General features: G+C 56.0%; 1 protein-coding gene across 1 annotated transcript; it reads right to left on the bottom strand.

Annotated features, from left to right (window-relative positions):
* Positions 1–2,421: 2,421 nt before the first annotated feature.
* Positions 2,422–11,739, bottom strand: CHST3 (carbohydrate sulfotransferase 3). Its single transcript, XM_072870965.1, has 3 exons — positions 11,625–11,739; positions 4,756–4,990; positions 2,422–4,603 (listed from the first exon to the last, which is right to left on the bottom strand). The coding sequence occupies exons 2-3, from the start codon at positions 4,890–4,892 to the stop codon at positions 3,373–3,375; spliced, it is 1,368 nt and encodes a 455-aa protein (XP_072727066.1). The 5' UTR covers positions 4,893–4,990; positions 11,625–11,739; the 3' UTR covers positions 2,422–3,372.
* Between the last annotated feature and the right edge of the window lie 12,019 nt (positions 11,740–23,758).

The raw sequence follows: 23,758 nt of genomic DNA, 5'->3' as shown, positions 1-23,758 counted from the left end.
GCGAACCCTGAGTGTCTCTGAGAGGGAGGCAGAGAAACAGGAGGGTGTACCTGCTGTCCAAAGTCAAGTCTGGATTAGACCAGCGGAGGAAGATATTAACCAGAGAAATCCCATTTAGAGGGGAACAGTGCATACATAATTTATTAAAGTGGTGCTCACTGGTGCTACATCATCTCATGTCACCTGCAATAACCCCGAGGAGAAGCAGGCTTCACCTGGTGGCCCTGTCCCACAGGACACGTCCCCTCACTGCTCTGGGCTACTTGCAGAAAATGTCTCTCTGGTGATAATAAGCATCACCACAATGCGCCTGAATTTCCCCCAAAATACAGCTGTGGCAGGCTGAGCAGGTGAGCCCAGAGCCAGCACAGCTGCAGGCACTGACCTGTGCAGGGCAGGTCATAGAAGGGATGGGAGCAGCCTCGGACTGGGGAAGCAAGGTGGGGGGCTCTTTGTTGCTTGTTTTAAGGCAAGCCTGATCCTTTCGGGAGCTGTTTTATTTCTGAAAGCTTGAATCCCTTGAAAAGAGGATGGGGGTTTTTTGGCATTGGTGTGGATGGAGGAAGGGTGAAGCTGCATCCATTGTGGCCCCTGCCGCGGGCTTCCCGCGTGGCCTGTCTGAACACAGGTACTTCCTTGCTCTAAGGCATTGCGTCTTGCTGTGACTTTCCCAATGCATGCTTTTTCTCCCAGATCCATGCCTTTCCTCCTACAGGGAAGGGCCAGAGCAAGGCCTGGCAGTGGCCAGGGCAGGGCGAGCAGGAAGTACCCCTCCTGGGGGGACAAACCTCCCCCCAGTCGGCACGGAGGTTCAGCTGCTTTGGTCTCTAAAGGAGCCACGTGTTCCTCGTGGCTTCCCAATGCGTCTGGCACTGCGTGGGAGTCATGGCTATGGGGATTTAATGGGAGCAATTAGCCCCTGCGGAAATCTGCATGGGTCAGGGCACGTTTTCTTTCTGTCCTGTGACATTTTTGATGGGAAGCTGGAGGGTGTCCAGGAAGAAATGCTCTTGCCTAGCTAGAAATGACAGGCTGGAGCCAGCCGGGGCGGAGGCCAGCAGCGCAGGTGAGAATGGGCAGTTGTTGCCGTCCCCTCTGGCCTTAGCTCAGCACAGTTCCCCCTTCCATCGCTGCTTGCTCTGTACTTCCCTTTATTTGTCTGTCCTTCCCCCCAAGACCTTGCTTTGCCCAAGCCCTGAGGCTCCTCCGTGAGTGGTGGGGTGGGAAGGGGATGCTGGGCACCCCTCTGACATCCCCTTCCCGGCTCTAGCAGCTGAGCAGCTCTTTACTCCTCATGCTGTTTTGCAAAGCAACAATTAATTTAAAGTGTATTTGCTTTGCAAAAGCAACCCGATGGGTACTTTTTCAGCAGCACAGGAGAGGCGTTTGCCTGTAGCTGTTGCCCCGGGTCCGGCTGCGTTCCCCCTCGTGCTGGCCGAGCTCCGTGGGCTTTTCCCAGCGCACAGCCGCGGGGTATCCAGCCGACCTCGGCAACCCCGCCGCTTTCCTGGCGAGAAGCCTCCAAACAAAACCCGATTCACTCGGCAAACCCAGGGCCGCCTGTGATGCCGGGAGCCGTGTGCGAGACAGGGAGGGGGCTGACGGCCCCCCACCGCCTGCGCGCCACGGGGATATCGCCCGCGCTGCTCGATGCAAAGAAACCCCCGCTTTTGCACCCGCTCCCCACCCTGGCGTCGAGCACCCCGGCCCCGCACCTTGAGGCCAGGCGCTCCCCGGCGAGCGGTGGCCGCGCTCGCTCGGCAAACCTGCCCAGCGGGGCAGGCGGGCACCGGGGCTCCGGCGGGGCTGCTCCCCGCCGGCCGGCCCCGCGCTCCTCAATGCCGCCTCTGTTCTCCCGCTTGGGTCAAAAACGCGGCTTTTGTGAGCTCGGCCCACCGCGGCTCGTCACCGCAGCCCCGGCGCGTTCCTCCCGGCTGCCCTCCGCCGGCAGAAACGCAGCCCAGCTGCGGCCAGCCGCCGCCTGGTTTTACTTATTTATTTTTGCTTTCGGCCAACAGCTCTGGCTGGGGAGAGGCGATGTGGGGCTGCCGGCTGTGCCCGGGGGGCAGCGGGGACCCCTTGGGACTCCCGCAGCTCCCCAGCAAGCCTCAGGCGGAGACAACTGCGGGCCTCCCCCAAAATGCCTGGCTTCTCCCTCGGGTGGCCGCCACAACCCAAAATACGTGGGGAGTAAAGGCATGTGCTGCAAAGCAGGCTAAAAATAAGCATTTTAATTCCTTAAATGTGAATTGGAGGGGACAGCTCAGCACCAGGCTGTTGCTGGGTGAACATCTGCATGTGGCAAACACCCCAAAACTCCCCGTGCCTCTACCGAACCCCAGGTATCGGTCACCCACCAGCAAATACTTCTGGGGCTCCCCCCGCACAGGGGACACACACAAATGCCAAGGAGACAGGAGATGGTTTGGACTCTGAGCCGTTGTATTTTTGTTTTTAATTAAATAAGTCTGACCGTCTGGCAGCAGGCAGAGAGGTTCGCAGTCACTCTCACACGAGGCGAGTGCAGCCCCGGCACCGGCCGCGCTCCGCTGGGAGTCTGGGGGGGCTATAGCCCCTTGGTCCCCAGGGGCTCTCCCGGGGGCACGTGGTGGTCTCTGGCCAAAATCCAACCTCTGCCGCCTTGGCTCTGGCTGTCGCTCTGTTTCTTTGCGGTACGTTGTGCTGCTCTGATTTTTGGGCTTAGCTCCTTGACTGCCTCCCCCTCTTTTTCACATAATAAATAAATAAATTCGCCTGGTGACCCTGGTATGTAAATACACAGAGAAAAAGAAAAAAAGGGAAAAAACCAAACCCCAAACCCCACAAACCAACTTTGAAGAGCACCAAACCACAAAGTCGCCTCATTTCATTGCAGCCTGAGTGCTGGCTGGTGCTCCATGGGTGACTCCTGCCCCGGCATGCCTCCGGGGCAGTTCCCAGTCCATGCTGGCATATGAAGGCACTAAACCAGTAAGGCCTCTGGGGTCGGGGTCCAGGTCCTTGCTGGCACTGCGGGGGTCTTGTCCTTGCCTCATCCTAGCTGTGGGGACAACGCAGAGGCGCTCGGCCCCATCACCCCGCTCACCCTTCTCTTCCTCCATGCAGCTCCCGAGACGGGGAGGCGGCCCCAGCACCGAACTCCCCACTGCCCCTCACCCTTGCGATTTCCCCATTCCTGAAGAAATTGTGTAATTCAGGCTCTGCGGGACCCCGAGGTCGGCTCCGCTGGGATGCTCTGGCTCCCGGGGCTGCCGCTTTCCACCCGGCAGCAGCAAGGAGCATCTCTGCGAGTGGGGACCCCAGGTCTCCTCCGGGCCGGCTGGGAGCGCAGCCACAGCCCCTTGTTCCCCGCTGCCGCCTTGCTCCCCGCTGTTACGTGATCCAGGAGGGCTGTGCCTCCTCCAGCAGGCTGAAGGAGCGGTTAGCCAGCGCGGCAGGGCTGCTAGCCAGCTTGTAGCCAAAGAGGCGCATGGCTGGGGTGCAGGCGTCCTGCACCACCTGCGCCAGCTTGAAGGGGATACTGAACCGCCACTTCTCAAACTGCTCGGAGGAGTTTTTGCGGGTGGAATAGATGCCGCTGCCATCGCGAGGTGCCTGCGTGTTTTTGCTGATCCACTCCTTCACCTGGGGGGTGAGAGGGAGCCCGGCAAAGCGATACATCTCCTCCGCCTTCTGCAAGGGCGCCCGCGCCACGTCCTCATAGCGTACCAGCATGTAGCGACCCCGCAGCCAGCCTGGCCGCCGCAGCCCCAGCTCGGCCGACAGACGGATGCTCTCACAGTTCCCCCGCAGCCGCTGCACCTCCTCCTCGCGGAGGGGAGCCTCCCCTTCGGACGCCCACTTCTTCCAGGTCTCATACTTGCCGGAGAAGGCCACCATGCGGGACGCCAGGACGGCGCGGGGGTCCCGCACCAGCTGGATGATGCGCATGTCCAGCCGGGGGTCCTCCACCAGCGGCTGCAGGAACTCCAGCTGCCGGATGCGCACCGTCTTCAGGGCCATGTGCTGCTTGCGCCGGCACGCCTCGGCAGCCAGGGTGATGTTGAGGGGGCCGCAGCGGCGGTTCTTGCAGTGGTACTTCTCGAAGACCTTCTTGGTGCTGGGTGTGCAGACGGGCTCCTCGCAGAGCGAGCGGCTTGAGCCTCGCCGAAACATGAAGGGTGTCAGGTGGCCCTCGGGCGCTGGTGAGATGAAGCTCTCCAAGATGTAGAGGTCGCAGAGGAAGAGCTGCTTGAGGACGTCCCGGTAGACCAGGGCTGAGCCCACTGCGTTGGCTCCCCCCGGCTCGAAGGTCACCATCCTCTCGATGTGCCAGAGGGGCTCAAAGAGGTAGAAGATGCTGCCTTGCTGGTTGAAGAACTCCCCCACGAAGGAGGAGCCAGTGCGGGTGGTGGCCATCAGCAGGACATGCCGCCGCGACCCGGGGTCCCCGTCACCTGCCAGCTGCAGGGTGATGTTGCGCAGGTGGGACCTCAGCTGGGAGAAGGCGGCGTCCAGCTCTTGTAGCGAGGCCAGTGAGCCATTCTCAGCCAGCGCTGGGCTGGCCTCCGTGCTGTTGGCCTCTGCTAGCGCCTGTGGAGACTGCTTCAGCTTGTCCGACACCCTGAGGGGAGACCCAGACCAGCCTGGAGAGGAGCGGGACCACCCCTGTGTCCCGGCAGGGTGTTTTGGGGGGGCTCCTGCTGCACAGGAGCTTGGGATGTGGGGGAGAGAAAGGGTTAAAAGTGTGGGGTGGCTTAGGTATCCGCTCCCTACCTGGAGATGAAGTTGTTCTCCTTCTCAATGATGACGAGGCCAATGACAAAGACCAGCAGGATGGCGTACTTGCTCCTCATCTTCAGGCAGTGCAGCAGCTCCCGGAAATCCTGGGGCAAAGCGTGTCGGATTTCCATGGGGGGGACACACACGTCCCTCCCGCCCGCCGGGGAGGTGTCCTGGGCTAGCTGCCTGGCATCCTCTGCCCTGCTGGCCCTGCCCGGGGCGGCCCTGCCTGTGGGGAGAAGGAGGGTCAGCGTGGTGGTGGCTCTCTGCGGGCAGGGGGGAGCAGGCAGGGGTCAGAGGCTGACCCTTCCCACAAGGGATGACCAACAGGGTCTTGACAAGAGCAGTAAAAAGGGGGGGGCTCCTCCGTACCACTCCCATCCCGCCTGTGAGGAGCAGCTGCCCGAAGCCCCCATTGGCTGCTCCCCCTCCTTCCCGAAATACATCTGCCCGACAGGACCCCTTCCCGCACCTCTGCCAGCCACCCCTGCCAGCCCTGAAACCCAATCCCTGCCGCTCCGACAGCTGCCTGCTCCCTGCCGGCCAAAAACCTGCTGATGGCAGCAAGGGCCCCCCCGGGTGCGAGAGCAGCTCCTCATCCGGATCCATGGGGCATCGTGGCTCCCAGCCTCTGGAAACAGCTACTTTTGGGGAGGGTTGCAGGCTCCGCCATAGGGCCCCGGTGTGGGGCCACACGGCTTCCGCCTTCCCGTGGCATGGCAGCGGCGGCTGCTCAGCCACGAAAATGAAACCCAGAGGGTTTCCAGGAACACCAGCAGGCCGGAAAATGCTGCTGCTGCCACCAGCCCCGCTCAGGGCGTAAAATGCTCCTGGGGGCTTTTTCCAAAAAGAAAAAAAACCCAAATGATGGTGCAGCTGCTCGGTGCGGGATGCAAAACCCGCCGGGAGACTCAGCATCACCCCCAGCAGAAAAGACACCCCCCCCCCCCCCCCCCCCCCCTCCTCCCAGTGCTGATGAATTCAGGGTGATGGCAGGAGCTGCTCCGAGTTGCACCAAACCCACGTCCCAAGTGGGACATGGTGGAGATTTTGGGGGCCAAAGCTGCCGTTTGGGACCCTGGGGCAGGTCCCTGGCATGTGTCACATGTGCAAGTTTACACACGTAAGGCTTGCCGGCGCCTGCTACCTAGCCACTGGTTCGCATGCCCAGCATCTGGCCAGCTGCGCGGGTGATGCTGTTTGCTCATCCTGCTTTCTTGGCCAGACTTTCGGTGACTCAGGGAAAGTCTATTTAACTTTGGTTTGGCTCCTGCCAGTGTGACCCCGGCAGCCTGTCCCACCCCTGCTTTCCATACTGAAGGGGGGGAGCCCAGCAGAGCCTTGTCCTTCGGGGGCCCCGGGGTTTGCCGGAGGGGAGATGCCCCGGCCGAGCTGCGGTACCCACAGCCCTCGGCAGGGTGTGGAGCAGGGAAGCCCTGCCAGGCATTGCGTCACACCCAAACTTCCTCAACGCTGTCCATGGCAAAAATGTGCATTTTTTGGTGTTGCTCACTGTATGCTCCTCCCGCTGGGAAGGGGGGATAGCCTCGGGAGCGCGGGTGGGAGGAGAGGGACGTGCCGCATGCCGAGGGCAGCATCCCAGCCCGCCTGGTTCCTGTCCTCAGCCCTCTCTGCGGGAGGACCAGGAGTTTCCTAGCTTGAGCAAACCACTCAGCTCCTGGGGCTTGGCTTTGCACCATCTCCTTCCCAGCAAAACCTGCTAAAAAGAGACACCCACCCCTACACACCCAGGAAACCGGGGCTTTGGTAGGATGCAGGTGCCCCGGAGAGCCCCAGCTGCTGCCGAGCCCCCCCTGGCTCACCCCTTCCCCCTGCAGCGAGCGGCACCGACATCCCCCTGCACACGTATGTGTGTGTATGTTTAACAGCCCTGTTAGTTTAGTTTGTCAGCATGCCGCTCCTCGGGGACAGGCCAGCAGCCAGGGCAGGTGCCTTTCGCCGCGCCGCCCCCCGAGCCCCCCTCCTTGGTCCTGTGCGGTGCCCCTGCGACAACAGGACTTGTCGGAGTATTTGAGCAACCCAGAGAAGAAATAAAATATGCAAAGCCCTCGGCATGCGGCCGTGTCTCTCAGCGCCTGGCAGAGCCTCCGGCTTTGCCACTGCAAAGGACTTTTGGGTTTGCGGCATTCTGGGGAGCGGTGGCGGCAGTCTGCATCCCTGCCCTCACCTCCCCGGTGCAGGGGACCGTCCCCTCACTGTCCGGAGCATGCATGCGGGGGGACAGCATGCAACCACTTGCTCAGACAAAATCCCTGGGAAAAGCCAGGCCAGGGTTTTCCCCCTCTAATGTTCCCAGACCACAAACGATGCACAGACCAGGAATTTTTCACAGGGATGACACAGAGAGCCATTTCCAGCAGCACTGGCAAAACCCCTGATTCACAGGCTCCGGGCAGACATAATTTGTTAAATAAACAGCCAGCTGCAAACGTCCTGCCCGGGACCTGCAGGGTGGTGGCAACAGGCGCCGGGGGCCCTTGCAGGGCTGAGCCTCGGAGCTGGGGGACACGTGGGGTGACCCAGCGAGGCTGCTCGGCATCCTACCGCTCTTCCTCGCTGGGGCCCATGAGGTGCAGCCTGGCCGGGGCAGCGAGCAAGCCACAAGCATCCCTTTGTGAGCGGGAACAGAGGGGCTCTGTGCACCCCGCGTGCTCCCCTCCGGCCACCCGCCAGGGCTCCGCTGGGCCGGGAGGTGCAGGAGAGCGCAGGGACATCTCTCCGCTGCTGCAAGGAGAGCCAACGGGATGCTGCTACCACCAGTGCCTGCTCCCTGGGGATGTGCGTCCACCAGTGTGAGCAGACGGGCGGACAGACAAACATCATCTCCAGCAGTGGCAGGCAGTGGCCGGCCAACGCTCTCTTCTTACTCTGCACCTCTCAAAGCAAGGCGGAATAATTTCCATGAGCATTTCACTGAGACGCCCCGGAAAGCGGCACACGCGGCTCGGGGGAACTCCCCTGGTGCTGCTCCCTGCCTTTTCCCATCCCTCAGGCTGGAAATGCTTTTCATTTCAGCAGGGACGCTACAATTCCCACTGTCAAGATGATAAAAGGCTTTGCGGATTTCCCAGCTGAGTCAAAGCAAGCAAAGGGGCTTTTTCTTTTGAGTGGTGGCAGGGGTTTTGTTCCCATGCAAAGCTGCTTGCGTGGATATCCACCACTACTAGCAAGTTAACTTAACCCTGCCACAGCAAGAAGGAAGGATGGAGGGAAGGACTTGGAGATGCAAAATTATTCAAGTCTGCTGCAGCGCTCGCTAGTCAGATGGATGCTCCCATAGGTGCTGTAGGTGAAGTGAGAAGAGCAGCATAGCCCCAGGGCAAGGACTCGAGGCCCCACGGTGAGGGAGGAGGGAAGGGATGCCCTCACCACCTTTCTGCAGGGCGTTTCGCCGGCCGCAGGAGAGAGGAGCGGGGGTTTTCGGCCTCCCCAGGCAGGGAGCTGGGAAAGTGAGGGTCTTTCATGAAGCCTGGGGGCTTTCATCTCCCTCCTTCAGCTGCCCCCAACACCTACCGGGTGGGATCCAGGAAAGGAAAGACGCCTGCGGGCTGGTGGGGGAAGCCAGCTGGAGGTGCGACTAGATGAAGTCACATTTTCCTCCCGTGACTCAACAGGCAACAACTGAGCTCCGGACAAGGAACAGCGGTGAAGCACCTACTTGCAAGCTCCCTCCCTGCCCGAGATCCCTCTGTCCATCCAGCCCCCCTGTCCGCCCCCATGCATCCCTGCCCAGCTCCCAGGAGAAGGGAGCCCGTGGGGACCTGCGACTGAGCTCGCTGCCCCCCCCCCCCCCGAGTAATTCCCTCTGCGCGATGCTTTGCTTCATCAGATTAACAGCGGCAATGCGAGCCAGCAAAACACAGAGGCAGAACAACAAAGAGATAAGGCACACAGGCTTATCTGCTCTCCCTGCTGCTCTTTGTCTACAACCTGGGGAAAAAAAAAAACACCCTGAGCTCCCTCTGTATTTACTCTATCAACTATTTCCGCTCCCAACTTCCTCCTGAGGCTGGCCTTGGGAAACGTGCCACCGATGCTTTCAGCTTTGCTTTCATCTCCCAGCAATTTTCATCCTGCCTCTGGCTCTTCTCCAAGGCATGGCACAAGCACAGCACCACTTCAGTTTGCCCCCCAGCGCAGCTAAGGAGGCTGCCTGGGCAGGTATTTTTTGCTTAAAAACATGTGTATTCAAGCTAAAAAAAGGGGGGGGAAGTCACCTCCTACAATGTTTATAAAATTGCTTAGAATAGCCCCAAGCCTCGTCAAATTGAAGCCTGGAAACTGCCCATCGGAGGAGAAAGTTGGGAATGCGAAGTCCTTCTGGCTCGGGCAGGGACAGGGACTGGGCAGCCCCAGCCCATCCCACCGCCGCACAGAGAAACCCCAGTGTGAGCAGGAGCCGTGTTCCCCGGGGAGGACGGGAAGGGCAGAGGCGCTGCCCCCAGCTTGCCCCCGGGGACATGGCCAGGGGTTTGCTCCTTCACGTGTTCAATCCCTCAAGTTAAGGCGAGAGCCAAGCTTGTTTCTCCTCCCCTCATTCCCTTCCCAACTCTGCCCCTCGGTCCTTCAGCCCACCTCGGCTTGGTCCTCTGCTCTCCTCTTAACTGGGCACCCAGGGCAAAGCCACCCCTGGGAGCTGAAGCATGGAGGTGAGGGCAGAGACGGGAGGTTATGCTCAGGAGCAGCAGCAGTGGGCGTTGGTACAAAAAAGCACTGCTTAAAGGACTTGTTTTTCATTGCATGTGCTCTCAAACTCCAGGTGCATGAGGTTGTCTTCTGTCCACTATTTATTATCCCCCTGAGGAGGCACACCCCAGATGAACTGTCCTTGCTCCTCGTGTCCCAGAAAGCACTGCCCAGAAGGGATTTAGAGGCTGGTGTCGGGCTGGTGACAGGACCAGCCCAGGCTTTGTGGGCAGGACAGAGCAGTCTTTGCTCCCTCACCTTGGCTGGTGTCGAAAGAGAGGTGTTTTCTCCTGACCCAGGAGAGAGGAGAGCTGCTGCTGCTGCTGCTGCCGCCTGAGCCCCTGGTGAATGTGATGGGACTTTCAAGAGACATCAGTGCTGGGTACGGGGGTAAAATCATGCATCTGCAGGCACGCCAGGCTGCGTTGCCCTGGTTTGATCTGGACCTGGAGCCAGCGGGGACCAGCTGAGCTGGCTAACAAGCCTATAACCTTAAAACCAACTTGCTGGAAACCACGGCTGCTGGTGGGGTGGGTTTTGCAGCACCACCTGCAGCAAAGGTGCGCAACCAAATGTGCCAACCTGCTAGGCAGCAAGGGGGTCTGGAAAGCAGACCACCAAGATGGGCGAGAGGACTGCCTGGCTCTGTTTGCTCGGCAGCAGTGGCACAATGCTGGCCGCCGTGCGTGCCATCACCCCCCGTCCGCGCTGGGAACCACAAATACCCGTCCCTGCTTCAATGAGCCCTTTCTCTGGGGCACAGAGCCCACGGTCCCTTCCACCGCCCTGCGTTACTTCTCCCCACGGCTCCACGCTATCCTGGAAGCTCCTCCACCAACCCCACCCCAAAACCCAGGGACACCACTCGCTCTGTGCTCTGCTCCACACCCCTTTCACCCCAAGACAGGCGTCTGTAGCCTTCCGGGGACTTCTGGGAGGGACTGGTGGCGAGAGAAGTTCACCGAGGGAATAGTGAATCCCTGCTGCCCTTGGGAAAATGCAGACTATGCCCAGGTCCTGGCAGCGCAGGGAGACCAGAGTTGTGAAAATGAGTCCTACACTGAAGCAACTTGGTAGATGTGGGAAAATTGCGGAGTTAAATCCCTGTCCTGGCGTGGTGTTGTAAATCGTTGACCGTGGAAAAGGAGACATTTTGCCCCGGGGACTGAAGCCAGGCTCGGGTCCTGTGGTGCAAAGGCGGCAGGGTGCGGGCAGCTCCCGCAAACATGGCTGGGAGCTGCTGCCAAAATCCCTGCAGGCGCTGAGTGGGGACTCTGCCCCGGTGGCCCTTTCCCCCCCAAGGTAACCCCATGCCAGCCAGGTCCCGTCTGAGGCCCTTCGGGTGCCGGTGCCCCAGCTCCGGCAGAAAAGCCACTGGCTCCTGGTGGATGGGAGCCGGCCGAGGGCCAGGGTGCCCCAGCGGCCCCGGGGCAGGAGGGGAAAGGATGAGGACAACTTTCCAGTGCTCCCTGGTAGGGGCTGACAGGCCGGATGATGCAACTCCTGGGTGGCTGTGAGAAAGTCTCCTTTTCTCGACCCAGACGCGCTTCGCTCTGGACGGAAGCTCAGCGTTGCAGCTGGAGAGCTCGCCCTTATTTCATTTATTATTTCTTTCCTCTTTTTTCCCCCGAAAGAAAGCAGCGGAGAGAGCTGCTCGGGCGGTCGTGTGCCGAGAAGACTTCCTCCCCCGAGGCAGGGCGCTGGGATCCGGCTGCCCGCCGGCGGGGAGGCATCGCCGGCGCTGCCCCGCTGCGGGAGCGGGCGGCGGGGGGCCCCGCACGGAGACAAAGGAGCGGCCGAGGCCGGAGGGAGCACAAAGGAGCTGGCGGAGCCCGGGGCCGCCCCCGCGGGGGGATGCGCCCGCGGAGCCCCCGGCGTCCCCGCGCCCCGCCGCCCCGGGCCCGGCCCCGCTCCCGCTGCTCCGGGGCGGGGGTCGGGGCGCTGGCCCCTCCTCGCACGCCCAACTTCCCGCAACTCCCCTCCGCGCCGGGAGAGAAAGGCCCGACCCCCGCCGGCATCCTCCCCCCTCGCCCCGGGGCGGCCCGAGGCTCCCGCTCCCGGGGACTCCGCTCCCGGGGCTCCCGCTGCCCACCGCTCCCGGCCCCTGGTTGCGCTCCGGCTCCAGCCCCATCGGTCTCGGCCCCCGCTGCACCTACCCGGCGGCGGCCGCTCCGCGGGGCGAGCTCGCCTGGTCCTGCCGTGCGGGAGGAGGGAGGGCAGAGGGTCCCCTGCTTTTCTTCACGGCGCTGTCATCCTCCCTCCCTCCTTCCCTCCCTCCCTCCCTCCCCTCTTCCCTCCCTCCCTCCTTCCTTCCTTCCTCCCTCCCGGGGCGGCGGCGGGGGGAACGGTCCCGGCGCCTGGACGCAGGTCCCGGGGCGGAGCCGGGCAGGGTCCCCGGGCCAGCCTCCCCGCTGCCTGCCCGCTGCCTGCCCGCTGCCTCCGCGACACGTCGGGGCTGGAAACCGGGAGTCGCCGGCCCCAGCCCTGGGATCGCCCCGGGCTGGAAGGGGCCGCCTGGGCGCTGGGGGGGGAAATGGGGGGCTGGGAGCGCACAGACACCCCGGGAAAGTGCCCCACCAGGGCCAAGGCGAGTCCCCTCCCGGGCACCGTGGGGCCGCAGGCTCCTGTCCAGCCTCCTGCCCAAAGCGGGCTCACACCAGTGTGGTCAGGGCTTTATCCTGCAAGCCTCCAAGGATGGAGCCAGCACAACCTCTCCAGGCAGCCTGTTCTCGTGGGGAAAACGTTTCCCCTTATATGTGCTCCGAACCTTGCCTGTCCCAGCTTTCGCCCTGCCACCACCTGAGGAACCTGGCTCCATCTTCTCCGTGACCACCTTGCAGGCATGGGAATGCTCCTTCTCCTTATCCCCCGCCAAAACTGGCTCCAGGGTCAGCACCTTTCTCCCCAAAGTACTGAACTCTGTTTTCTCCCCGTACAGGAGCTGTGGGTGGGTTTGCCCCATGCGATGGCCGTACACCGCAGTGTGCCATGCCGGTGAGCACGCACCTGCGTGCACCAGGAGGGCAGGGGGTCAGAGCATCTTATTGGGAGTGGACCAGGAGCTTTAGGGGACACTGGCTGTCACCGTCCCACAGGGCAGGATTAGGGTCTGGAGCATTAAATCGTATAGAAATGGTTATTCTGGCTTATGGGCAGAAACTCATACAGCTCCCTCAGAGCTCTGTAACGTTAGACGCCGAGGAGCTGAAAGACATCTGGCTTTGCAGGCAGAGAGAGATTCGAAAAAATAGTCCCCATAAAAAGTTTCAGCCCTCTTTTGCATTCCTGGCATAGTTTTTCTGCTACGCATGTGGCATAGGCAAAAAATGCAGGTTTTCTTGGCATTCGTGTGCGATGACCTGCATAGCTCGTTAGTGGCTTCCTATTAGTGAAGGTGATGCGTTCGGGTTTATGCGCAGAGTGCCAGCACTATGCTTGCAGCAGCAGTGGGTGTGTGCAAACCTATACGCGTACTCATATATATGTAAAGACATATATTAACACAGGGGTGTTGCAGACCTGCCCTGTGTTGCCTGGAGGTGCGTGGGGCTGGTGGCATAGTTCGTATACAAACATCAGCGCAGGAAAGCCTGGGTGTGATGTTTATGATATAGACTCCATCCGTCCATACATCCTTCTGCTTTTTCTGGTTGTAGCGGGCGTATCACAGCCGGTAGCTCTGTGATTCAGCTGCAGACGGGCACGGTAACTCTGGTACACCCCTGCCGTGGCCGATGGAGCTGTGGCAAAGGGCAGCGTCTCACAAACTCTGCCTAAATGAGGCAAAACCAGGCCTGTGTAGGCTGTCAGGTTAATCATGTCAAAAAGAGCGGATAAGTCTGGCTGGCCGCACACCACAGGAGTTTTGTGGGGTTTCAAAATATTTTTAAGCTCCTTGCTTGTTATTTCAATTGAAGCAGGGAATTCTGCCTCGGATTTTAGTGGGCGGCGGAGCTATTGGTGAAAATACATCCCTAATACGTAAATATCTTTGAGATGAGGGCAGAGAGAGGCTGGTGGGGAGTGGGACACCCATGCTAGTGGGGCATCACTGCCTTTGTAGGATGTTTTTGCAGTAGTCCCGGGGGGTGGCGGGAGCAGAGGAGGGACCCTTCCCCACGCAGCTGCAGCGTGGGGTGCAGCCTGGGCTGAAGCCCACCTGCCCGAGCCCTGGGATGTGCTCCCTGCCTGCTCTGCATGCACACACAGAGCTTCAGATGGAGATCACATTCCCACTTCATCAATAAGTAAAGCTGGCACAGGGAGCAACAAAGTGCCTTCTCCTCCCCGCAAATTGCTGAGAGAGGTGACGGGACAGGCAGAGAGTTGTGTTTCCTCTGCCCTTCACTAGCTGTGGGATAACATTTCCTTCATCACCCACTCCTCTTCCCCCAGGGATAACAGAGACTGTTCTCCTCGCTCCCTGTGTTGCACATGTGCGTGCACACACGCATCTGCCACGTGGGAGGAGGCAGGAGAGCAACATCAGGAGCAAGGAAAGGGGGGGCATGTTGCTATAGCAATGAGGATGCTCTGTGTTTTCGGGAAATAAAGGCATCTGACACTCATTTTCTGCCCTGGGTCCAAGCTGATGATGTGGTGGTGACTAGGTTGGACTCTGACTTAAAAAAGCCTTCGCTGGTCTTTGCTTGGTTAGAGCCAGGTCAGCATCTGCCTAGAAATTTGCCTGTGGATTAGATGTTGCCAAATTCTGCACCCATGTCCCTTCAAGCGCCGTCCGGTGGCATCTGGCAGCAGGACGTGGTGACAGAGCACCTGGAAATGGTGTGGAAGCTGCGGTGCAAGGGGAACGCAGTTCTCCTCCACTTTGCTGCTTCCCCCAGAGGCACTTCAGGATTTTATTCCCCAGAAGGTCATGATGTGGCTCAGAAACAAGAGGAAGCAGAAGGACGCCTGTTGTCCGAGGTTATGAGATGGAGAAGGTGGCCTGGCTTTGTTTCAAGGCTGAATCTGCAGGGACTCATTTTGGATTTGTTTCTTGCTCCCCAGAAATTTGGAAACCTGTTGGCAGCCTTCCTTTTGCTTCTCGTGGCCAGGTGCCCATGCCGTGGAGAGCTGCTTTTCGGCATGTTCCTTGGATGGTGTGTGGCAGGGGAATGACCTGCCAGCTGCAAAATGAGTCACAAACACCCTGATTTCATTTTGCACGAGGGCCTTTTGCAAACACAGCCCAGGAAACATCATTCTCCAGCGGCCAAAGGGACTTGGGTGCAGTGGTTTCAGAGGACAGGATTGTGCAGGCACCTGCAAATGGCGGGATTTTGACCCCGGGGACAGCGAGGCAGCTGCTGATAGGACCTGCTCCAGGCTGGGGCTGGGCTGAGGATCTCCTACAGCTGCATGAGCTGGCATAGGGAACCGGGACCCATGTCAGAAGATCTCTGCCTCCTTGAGCCCCGAAGTTGCTCTAGTGAAAGGGGTGGGGAACCTAAAGCCACACAAATGCTCACACTGAACTAAAACATGCAGCACAGCTCCTAGCGCAGAGCCCAAACTGGCTAGCCAAGATCCGCCTCTGAAGAGGGAGAAGGTTTTTCTCAGTGCCAGGGTGCAGGTGTATCACCCCTGGAGCTGGGAGCAGTGTGCGTGTGGGTGCATGCACAGCCATCCCAGAGCTACTTGTGCCCCAAGGGAAAAGCAGGCAATAACTGGGATGCCCCCGCTCGAGCTGAAGAAGAGCCCAGTTTTCCAGCTGAGTGCACTGTGCATACCCATAACCTATACCTGACCTCAGGTGCTTTCATGTCTGCTCTAATGACACACTGGCTGTGGGCTGATATGAGGAAGGCATCCATGTGAAAAAAATGGTTTTCTTCCAAGGGCCGGATGGCATTTTCGGTCACTGATCCACCTGTCTTGGATGGCCTTCCCACATAAACTTCACAAGGGTGTTTTCATCCTCTCTGCCACCCCACGGCTAGCCTGCTTACCAGATTGCAAAACTACTAGTTGAAACTTCTCCAGCTCTTGTTTTTATGACATTTCAATAATTAAACACAACCCCACTTATCAGGAAACCTCTCCCCATGTAACTATAAATGGGGAGTTTCACTCTCTCCGCCGCTGATAGGTCCCATGCCAAAGACTACAAAAGGCCAAACTTACGGGCTGCGGCACCGTCTCTCCCACAACCGGATGCCCGTTGCCGCTGCCCGCGGCGGGCTCCTGGCGCCACCTGGCGGCGGCACGCCGCACCCTCGCCTCTTTGCAAACTGGTGCCCAGTCTCCCAGCCGCAGCCCTTACTGGGAGCGGGTGCTGCCTCAGCGCCGGCTTTGGTTTGGGGGGGTTCCTCTCCCAAGGAGCCGAGCCCCCTACGGGCAGCACACCCCGGCTCCCTCCGTGTGCGGCGAGGCCGTGCTTCCTGGTCCTGCAAGCTGGCGGGGGAACGTGAGCGTGGCCAGAGCCCACATCTGCTTTTTCGGTTCCTCCTTCCCCCTCTCTTTTCCGGATGAAGCAAAAGGTCTTCGGCTCCTGCCCGCTCCCTGCCCAACCCCTGCCTTCCCCGCGCAGTGCCCGTTCCTCTCTTGGCATCTCTGCTGCCACCAGGAGTCTCTCTCTTAATTTTAATGCCTCTCCTTGCTGGCAGAGCCCCCCCGGGGTGGGGGGGGTGTTTCAGACCGGAGCGATGGACCCGACACCACACGATGTACAGCTCCGGTACGTCAGCTTTTGAGGGGAAGGTGCTGCCTGCATTGCCATCGAAGAAGAAAAAGCAAATTGCCCACGAAGTAGAAGAGGGCAGCAAGCCCAAACAGCAGCCCTGTTGACAGGACCCAGGGGCTGCAGGAGATGATGGCCAGCAAATGGCGTGGAAAGGGTGATCCATAAACCAGGAGCATTTGCTGGAGGCTAGGCCTGACTCATTAACAACATCTGGGACTGGGTCCGTTAAATAAACTAATTATTTGCTGCAGGGGCAGCAGGCCAAGGTCTCTGCAAGGTAAACAGCAGCACCACGCTCACCGTCCAGCACAACAGTGCTTTCCCATGGGTGGCTATTCAGGCCATCCTCTGCTCCGCAAATGACCCGAGGAAGGAGTCGCTGCTGTCCACGGTGAACTGATACTTGGCCAGTTTCTATCCAGTATCTGTGGTGGCAGCTGCTTTCTTGTGCTTGCTTTCCTAAACTGTCCTCTGTAGGCAAACTGGCTCATGCAGCCCCAGCAAATCCCATCACCTGAGCTCCCTGGAGAGATTTTCAGTTGATCTCCCCCTCCACCCCCCAGCAGGTATGCTTAAAAAAAGCGGACATAATTAGGGTGGGAGCTTGGTGGGAAACGCATCATTCACAGCCGATGTGCTTTGACTGACTTCTGCACATCCTTCCCTCACTGCCTCCTGCAGCCCCCACATGCAACATGTGCAGGATCTTCAAATGACCCTGCTCCTCATTTTCTGTTCCTTTTTCAATTCTGCTTCTCTAAAACTGCTGAGGGCGAAATAAAGAAGTTAGTTTATTTTTAATCATCACACTTTCCAAACCTGCAATGCAAAGATCACTTTGACACGATGAGAGCAGCCAAGCCAGGGGGATGTCTGGTGAGAAGAGAGGCTGGCAAACCTTAAAATAGTGACACCAGTAGAAAATACCTCTTGTCCCCATCCCAGAGACAGCCAGCAAGGCCAGGCTGCTGCTCTCCCAGGAGAGAAGGAAGCCTTTTACTTTCTGGTTTGGCTTTTTAAGTCTCTGGCACAGAGAAAAAAGGCGAGTGAGAAGAGAGGGGGGATCACATGCAGACTGCAAGTATGTTTGTACCAGTGCCATTGGCTTTGGAGCTGCACTGCAGCAAAAAAAATGCCATCAAGCACCTGTCAGCATCTTAGTAAGGTCAGCAGCACCCTCAGCTGGGTAAAATCCAGGTCTCCCTGCTCTCTACAAACATGGAAAACTCCCCATCTGAGCACCCCACTCTCCTAACACACCATTAAAGGCAGGGAACTCTATTTAGGATCAACCAAATAAAGCTCCTTTTGCCTGACACGTTCACAGCTGGGAGACTGACCCAGACTGATAGCAGGCTTTTCTTTCTGACCAGCCTGCGTATGAAGAGAAACACCCTGTGAAAAGGAGCTGATTGTGCTAAATGCCACCAGTTACCCATTCTGAGCCTTAGCGGGAGAGGAAATGTCTGCAAAACCATGACTTGTCCCTTTTTCTCCCCTCCAAAAGAAGGAATTGAGAACCACCTTTTATTGAGAAGCACTCAGCAGTGAGAAAACCCCAGGGGTGACTCAGGTTTTTGAGTGCTCAGCACCCAGTATGTGCTGCCCAGCGGGCCGTGGTGCCCGCTGGGGTTTGCTCGGGAAGTTTCTGCAGCAGAGCAGGTGTTTGTAATGGGATTTGCAAGGTTGCACCAAGCTTTCTCTGTGCTTCTCTGAAGCCTGTGCTATAAAACGAGAAGATTTAGCTTTGGTATGAGGCAGGTTAGCTGCTAACTCCTCTTAAAACTCCCACGGCTGGTGTAATACTGGGGCACAGGCACACACCAAAGTGCGTGCCTGGGATGCTCTCTGCTGCGGGGTGTCCTCCTCTTCTGCTCCTTACCAACGACATCATGAGATGGTGTTAAGACTATGAAAATAATTTCTGGCCACAGTGAGTTATTAATATCTTAGCCAAACCCTTGGTGTCAAGATGTTTGTGAGACGGTGAGGTTTTATCAAAATGTTGATGAAAACTTTAAGAAACTTTAGGCTGGAAAAGGGTCCTCAAGCTGAGCACTCTCATCAATGAGGTATATCGATGCAGCTTATTTCCTTACCCTAATGTGTTATTTGTATCTCATCTTTTCTGTTGCCCTGCAATTTCATGATGTGCTTAAATCCACCTAAGTCAGGGAAGAGAAGAGACCGTCCTGTGCTCTCTTTCTGTCCCTGGCACATGTTCCCTCTCCCTTCCTTTGTGTCACTTGCAGCAACATGAGCCTGAAAACTTATCTTTTATTGCTTTTCCTGTGCAGAGTGAGTTTCTAGCTGGATCAGGAGCTGATCAGATCTACTCAAGGTCAGTCTGTCCCTAGACAGGGAAGTGGCAGGAGCACATGGCCAGGGTGCAAGAGACAGCAGGACAGCCCCTTCCAGCATCAGTTCAGGCATATGTTTTCACTCCGAACATAACTGTAGACCCACAGAAACCTGATTTAGCCCTGTCTGGACAGACATACATTCATTCTATTCTGAAACACCTTTCAGGTTTGAGATTCCCCAGCCACTGGCTGAAGGATTGGAGCTCGCTCTTGCATGTGACTGCTACTAGTTTGCTTGACTGACAGTTTTTTTTTGGGGGGGGGTGTTTTAGTTCTTCCTGGAGCTCAGCCACTGTTTGCAGAAGGGCAGACGGTGGCTTCTGACAATCCCCTAGTAGTCTTGCTGTAGCCTTGTCAGTCTGCTTACAAGAGGAAGATAACACCTCTGCCTGGAAACCTTGTCTGGCTTGGTGATAACCAAATCCTTGCTACTTAACACACAATAAGGGTACCAGGACCTTTGAAGCCTTGCTCACAATGGGGAAGGGCCTTTCCAACGAAGAAGCTGAAACAAAAGCACCACAGCAGATAAAGAACAGAGAACCAGTATCTGCCCAGAAGCCAGGGGACTTCACTGGGATGTCCATAGGGTCAGCCAAGCCCTGTAGCTGGACCTCTGGAAGATCCACGTCTAGGAAATGGCACTGCTGCATCCTGGCAGCCTGCAAGGATGAGACATGCTTCCCCACCTTGGCAGCTCTGGACGTGGTGGGTCTCATTTGAAGGGCATGTTGTGGAACGAGACATGGTGTGTGGCACAGGGCCAGACCCTCCTGGTGTAAAACCCATAGGTCTCAGAGAAAGAGAAGGACCAGGTCCACCTTGGAGATCACCTGCTTTCTGTGGACACCTGTAGGAGGAACCACCACTACATGATGGTCTTTGAGTGCAGCAAGAGAACAATTTGACCTGCCAGTAGGGAGACTGTCATTGGACTGGCTGTTCAGAGCAAGCTCGGAAAAGATTATGGGGAAACCTAGACACTTTTGCTAGAAATCACTATAAATTCCATATATCTTCTGATTGCCCCAGGCAGCATCAGAAAAACCAAGTAAGAGCAAAACTTGTTTGCTTTCTAAACTTCCCGGTGAAATAGGAGCAGCTCAAACCTGAAAATCCTCATTTTTATGGAAAAACAGTTTCAAAATCTCTCAGGGTTAATTAACTCTCATTTGCAGATCTGTTAGCAAGGACAGAATATGGCTCTGAACCTTGTCCAACTAAAGGAGCACAGAGAGAGATCAGCCACAGCTGAACAAAAAAATTACAACCTGAGGGGAAGCAGCTGTTGGATAAGTTTTAAAGGGAAGCTGCAGTGTGGCCTAATGAAGGGAATTGGAAAGACTTTTTTTTCTATGAGGTTAGTGTCAGGCTCCTGAGATGTTCTGAGTCAGTTTCTCTCTGTCCTTCAAAAAGCAGTGGATTTGACCCAGTGTGTTAAGCCAGGAATGATATTTGCTGCTCTTTACAGAGTGGTTTCTTGCATTTTTCTCTTTTCTATGAGTTCAGCCATGCTTTTGTTCTGCAGCTGGCTGGATCACGGTGCCCAGGGTTGAGAGCTAACTCCTACGCCTCTCTGCCCTTCCCTGGGGAAGGATAAGAGGGGTTTTGTTTCTTCTCTGACATTCACCATGGCAAACAAAGCTCAGCAGAACGGTGAATTTTGATCTAGCTGTTTCCTGGCTGTAGCTGAGCTTGTATGAGTATGTGGTGCTGACTTTTCTCAGGTCTGTGATTTACAAATTGAGGGTTAAAATAAGCCTTTATTCAACCAGTTCATTTCTGGGAAGAGGTGAAGAGCAAGTCTCAAAGATACACATTAGGTGATAATCATGGAAACTCTGATCACCGTGGAAAACCAGGCCGTAGGCTGGCAATACTTCATTAGTCACAGCACTGCCCATAGAATCCATAAAACATCTCTATTGCCCTGTGTTTGCTGTTTTGAGGAGACGCTCAAATGTTTCCCCAGCTGCTGTTGGGTGAATGGTGGGAAGGACACAGAAAGGGAGGTTGCTAGCAGGGAAAGGTGCTGCTGAATTCTCCTGTGAAATCCAAAGGTGTTGAATTGTAGCTGTTTGCCCTACTGCTGCAATCCAGCTGGCTTTTTTTTCCTGGTATGAAACATACTTTTGCTCTGTGAAACCGGAAGGTGAAGAAACAGTAAAAGAGGCTCAGGAAGTTTGACATGGGATCTTTCTGTTAGACTTGGAGAAAGCAAGGGATGAACACTGCAGTGGGCAGCTTGCTCCCAACCATTTAAATCCCAGACTTATCTGGGACAATGGAAGAAAGAGATTGAGCCTCTGACTGTATTTTTAGCCTTTTGTACAAGAGGGCAGAGAGCAACTATTCAGATGCCCACGACTCTGGGTGTGGGTTGTCTGCCACTGGTGACTGTAAGGTGATGAAAGACCTTGTGGTGGAAGCAACAGTAGCTGGACTTGCCACTTCCCCCACTGTGTCCTTGTGACTTTGATTAATCCAAACTCGTGCCAGTTTTGGCCAGTGGTTAGCTGCTGTTGCAAACTTCATTGAAATCCATTGCCTGGCTTAAATGCCCTCGACTGTGAGCGCACAGCTGAGGCAAGATCACATGTGAAGAGGTGCTGCCTGATGCTTCCTGAGTTTGTGACCTAGAAAAAGGATTGCAGACTTTGCAACAGTATAGTGACTGGTGAGCAGGCAAGCAGGGGATCCCTGTGTGATCCCTGCCTGGCTTCTGGGGCTGCTTATTAAGATCTCGGACTATACAATCTCCCCGATCTGTTCCCACTCCTTTCCCTACACACCAGCTAAAACCCTACTTGCTCATCCAAATTTTTGAGGACAGCTTACTTCCAGTCCAAGCTCTTCTGTTTTGTGTACCTTCTTCCCCAGATAATACATTCCCTTCAGTGTCTTCCCTTTTGCTTTGGATAATGAGGGAAGAGAAAGTAAGTATTTCAACAGCGGAGAAAATTGTATGAAGAAAGTCGGAGGGACCGGTGTCTTCTCAGTCTGGTTCCTTACAGGAGCCCTTGTAGCTTTTTGTCCCCTGCCAATTCTTATTTTTTCCTGCAAAGCCTATAATACTTTGTGCTTTTTCTTAAAGCCATGGCTCCTGGAGTCCTGTGATTATCTAATCGCTTCCGTGTGAGCTGAACTGAGTCAAAGCAGATTTTCTATCTGCTGTGAAAGGGCTGGATTGAAATAGTCTGCACTGCTAAAAAAGCCCTTAGAGCTTCCAAGTGTAAGCCTTGAAAACCTGCAAAGCAGAAAGCAAATAAAAGGAACTCAGCCCCATATTTTGTAAAAGCTTTTTTGTTTTGGCAGGCAAGTTTTGCCCATTTCTGGCTGGCAGTGCTAAAAGCAAGGCGGTGGCAGTTGGAGTTGCTGGTCCTGTGTTGAGAGCTGAGGTGAGCCCAAAGGCAATGGACAGGTAAAGGAGGAGGAGGTGGAAGATGACGATGGGGAACGTGTTGCCTTTTACTTTGGAATGAATGCACAGAAAAGAGTATCAGACTTTGCTCTGTGACACCTGAGCAATGCTCAGTTTTGTTCCCTGAGGACAGAGCCATGTGGCGGTAACGCTTGCTCTGCCCAAGGACTCTGTGAAGGGAAGATATTCTCCACTCCACACCAAAAATTACAGTGAGAGACCCTACGCACATGGGGTCCCCACCCATGCACTCGCTATCCCCATCCGAGTTAATGGCAAGGCCTGGCCGTGCCGTTTAATAGTTGCTTTGGAAAATGCATGCCCTCCTTGGCAGCGTAGTCTCTGGGGTGCGTGCAAAACTCCCTGTGAGTGCCTCCTTTGGGAAGCTGACAGCGTGGTGGTCTTCGGTCGTGTGACCCAACACCACCCTGCAGATGCCCCAGCAGCTTGGCAGGGTATGCACAGGGGGGTGTCAGCCAGGGCTGGGTGTGGTGATTTTTTCCCCCCCTAGGCTTTGAAGACCCAAACTAAAAACTTGCTTATTTTTGCAATGCCATCCTTTCTGACAGGGGCCAGCTCTTATAAATGGGTTGGGATTGTGTTTTTTCTTTTGGTTTTTTGATAGACGTGATACATTAAAAGCATCTTCTGGAAAGTGGCTCTTCTGTGGGATAGATGAGCCTGCAAAGACCTGGCTGCTCTAGAAAAGACCTGGCTGCTCTAGAAAACGGTGGTGAGCTTCAGTGCAACAGCACAATGTGACTGAGGGAGGGAGACCAGTGATGGGCAGGAATAGGTAAGGGCACTCTTCTGTTCATTCCTATCTTTTACTGCAGAAACCCTAAAAAGCATCAAGCCTGCTCCTCTTACCAGAGAGGATCTTAGCTCCCAGTAAGAAGCCTGAGTCATCTGCTTTGAATCTTTATAGACAAGCTAGGTAGCACTTCCTGGGGGCTGCTGGGGACCTTTTTCTCTGGCATAGCATGAGTGGGAACCAAAGGTGTCCTAAATTCCTCCTCCTCTTTTGCTTCATCAGACTTTATTTTCTTGGGATTTCTGACATATTTTTAACTCCATTATTAATTTTCCTTTATTTTCTTCCTGGGTAACCTAGATGTATATTTCTAATGGGGGTTTTTTGGAGGAAAGTAGGATTTGCAGAAAAACATGACTTAATTCTCCTTTCCATTTATAAAAAGAAAGCTGTTTCTCCTTCAAAGTTTGTTGCAGAATTTTGGCTGCTTTGTTACTGCTTACAACCCTGAAAAGATGACAAAATGACAGCAGGAATGGGATTCTGCATCTTTGCACATATCCTTTAAAGCACAGGCTTTACAAGATGCTGCTGCACTGTTGCACTGCCCTGTACTTAGGAGGAATCACCTGCTTTTCTGGCGACTCTGCGCTGGTCAGAAATCCTGGTTCATGAGGGCAAAGCATTTATGGCTGCTGACTCTCTGTGTTGATCCACTTGGTTTGAAGTAACAGTTGCCCTAGGATATGACCAGCCTTGGAATAGGGGTCTAATCCCAGTAAGTAGTGCCTAAAATGCTGAAGAAACCTTGAAACAAAATGCAGCTTGTAACTAAAATGTAAAACTTGTGACAGCTGACAAAGGAAATACTGAAATGAGAATTAGCTGCAGTGATTGGAGGCTTTATGTTATGCTTTGCTTCGAAAATCCAGTGCACTTGATGTGACCCCTTTTGATAATTAAGTTGTGGCTGAGCTGAATGTGGGAAGGAGCGTGGCCTGCAATCATGCCAGTGTTAACTGAGAGCTCTGTTTCGGTGCAGCTGCCAAAAGGGGATGGTCCTCAAC

This window comes from Ciconia boyciana, chromosome 8 (assembly GCF_034638445.1).
Source record: "Ciconia boyciana chromosome 8, ASM3463844v1, whole genome shotgun sequence".
Lineage (NCBI taxonomy): Eukaryota > Metazoa > Chordata > Aves > Ciconiiformes > Ciconiidae > Ciconia > Ciconia boyciana.
This window is presented reverse-complemented; position numbering and strand designations above follow the sequence as displayed.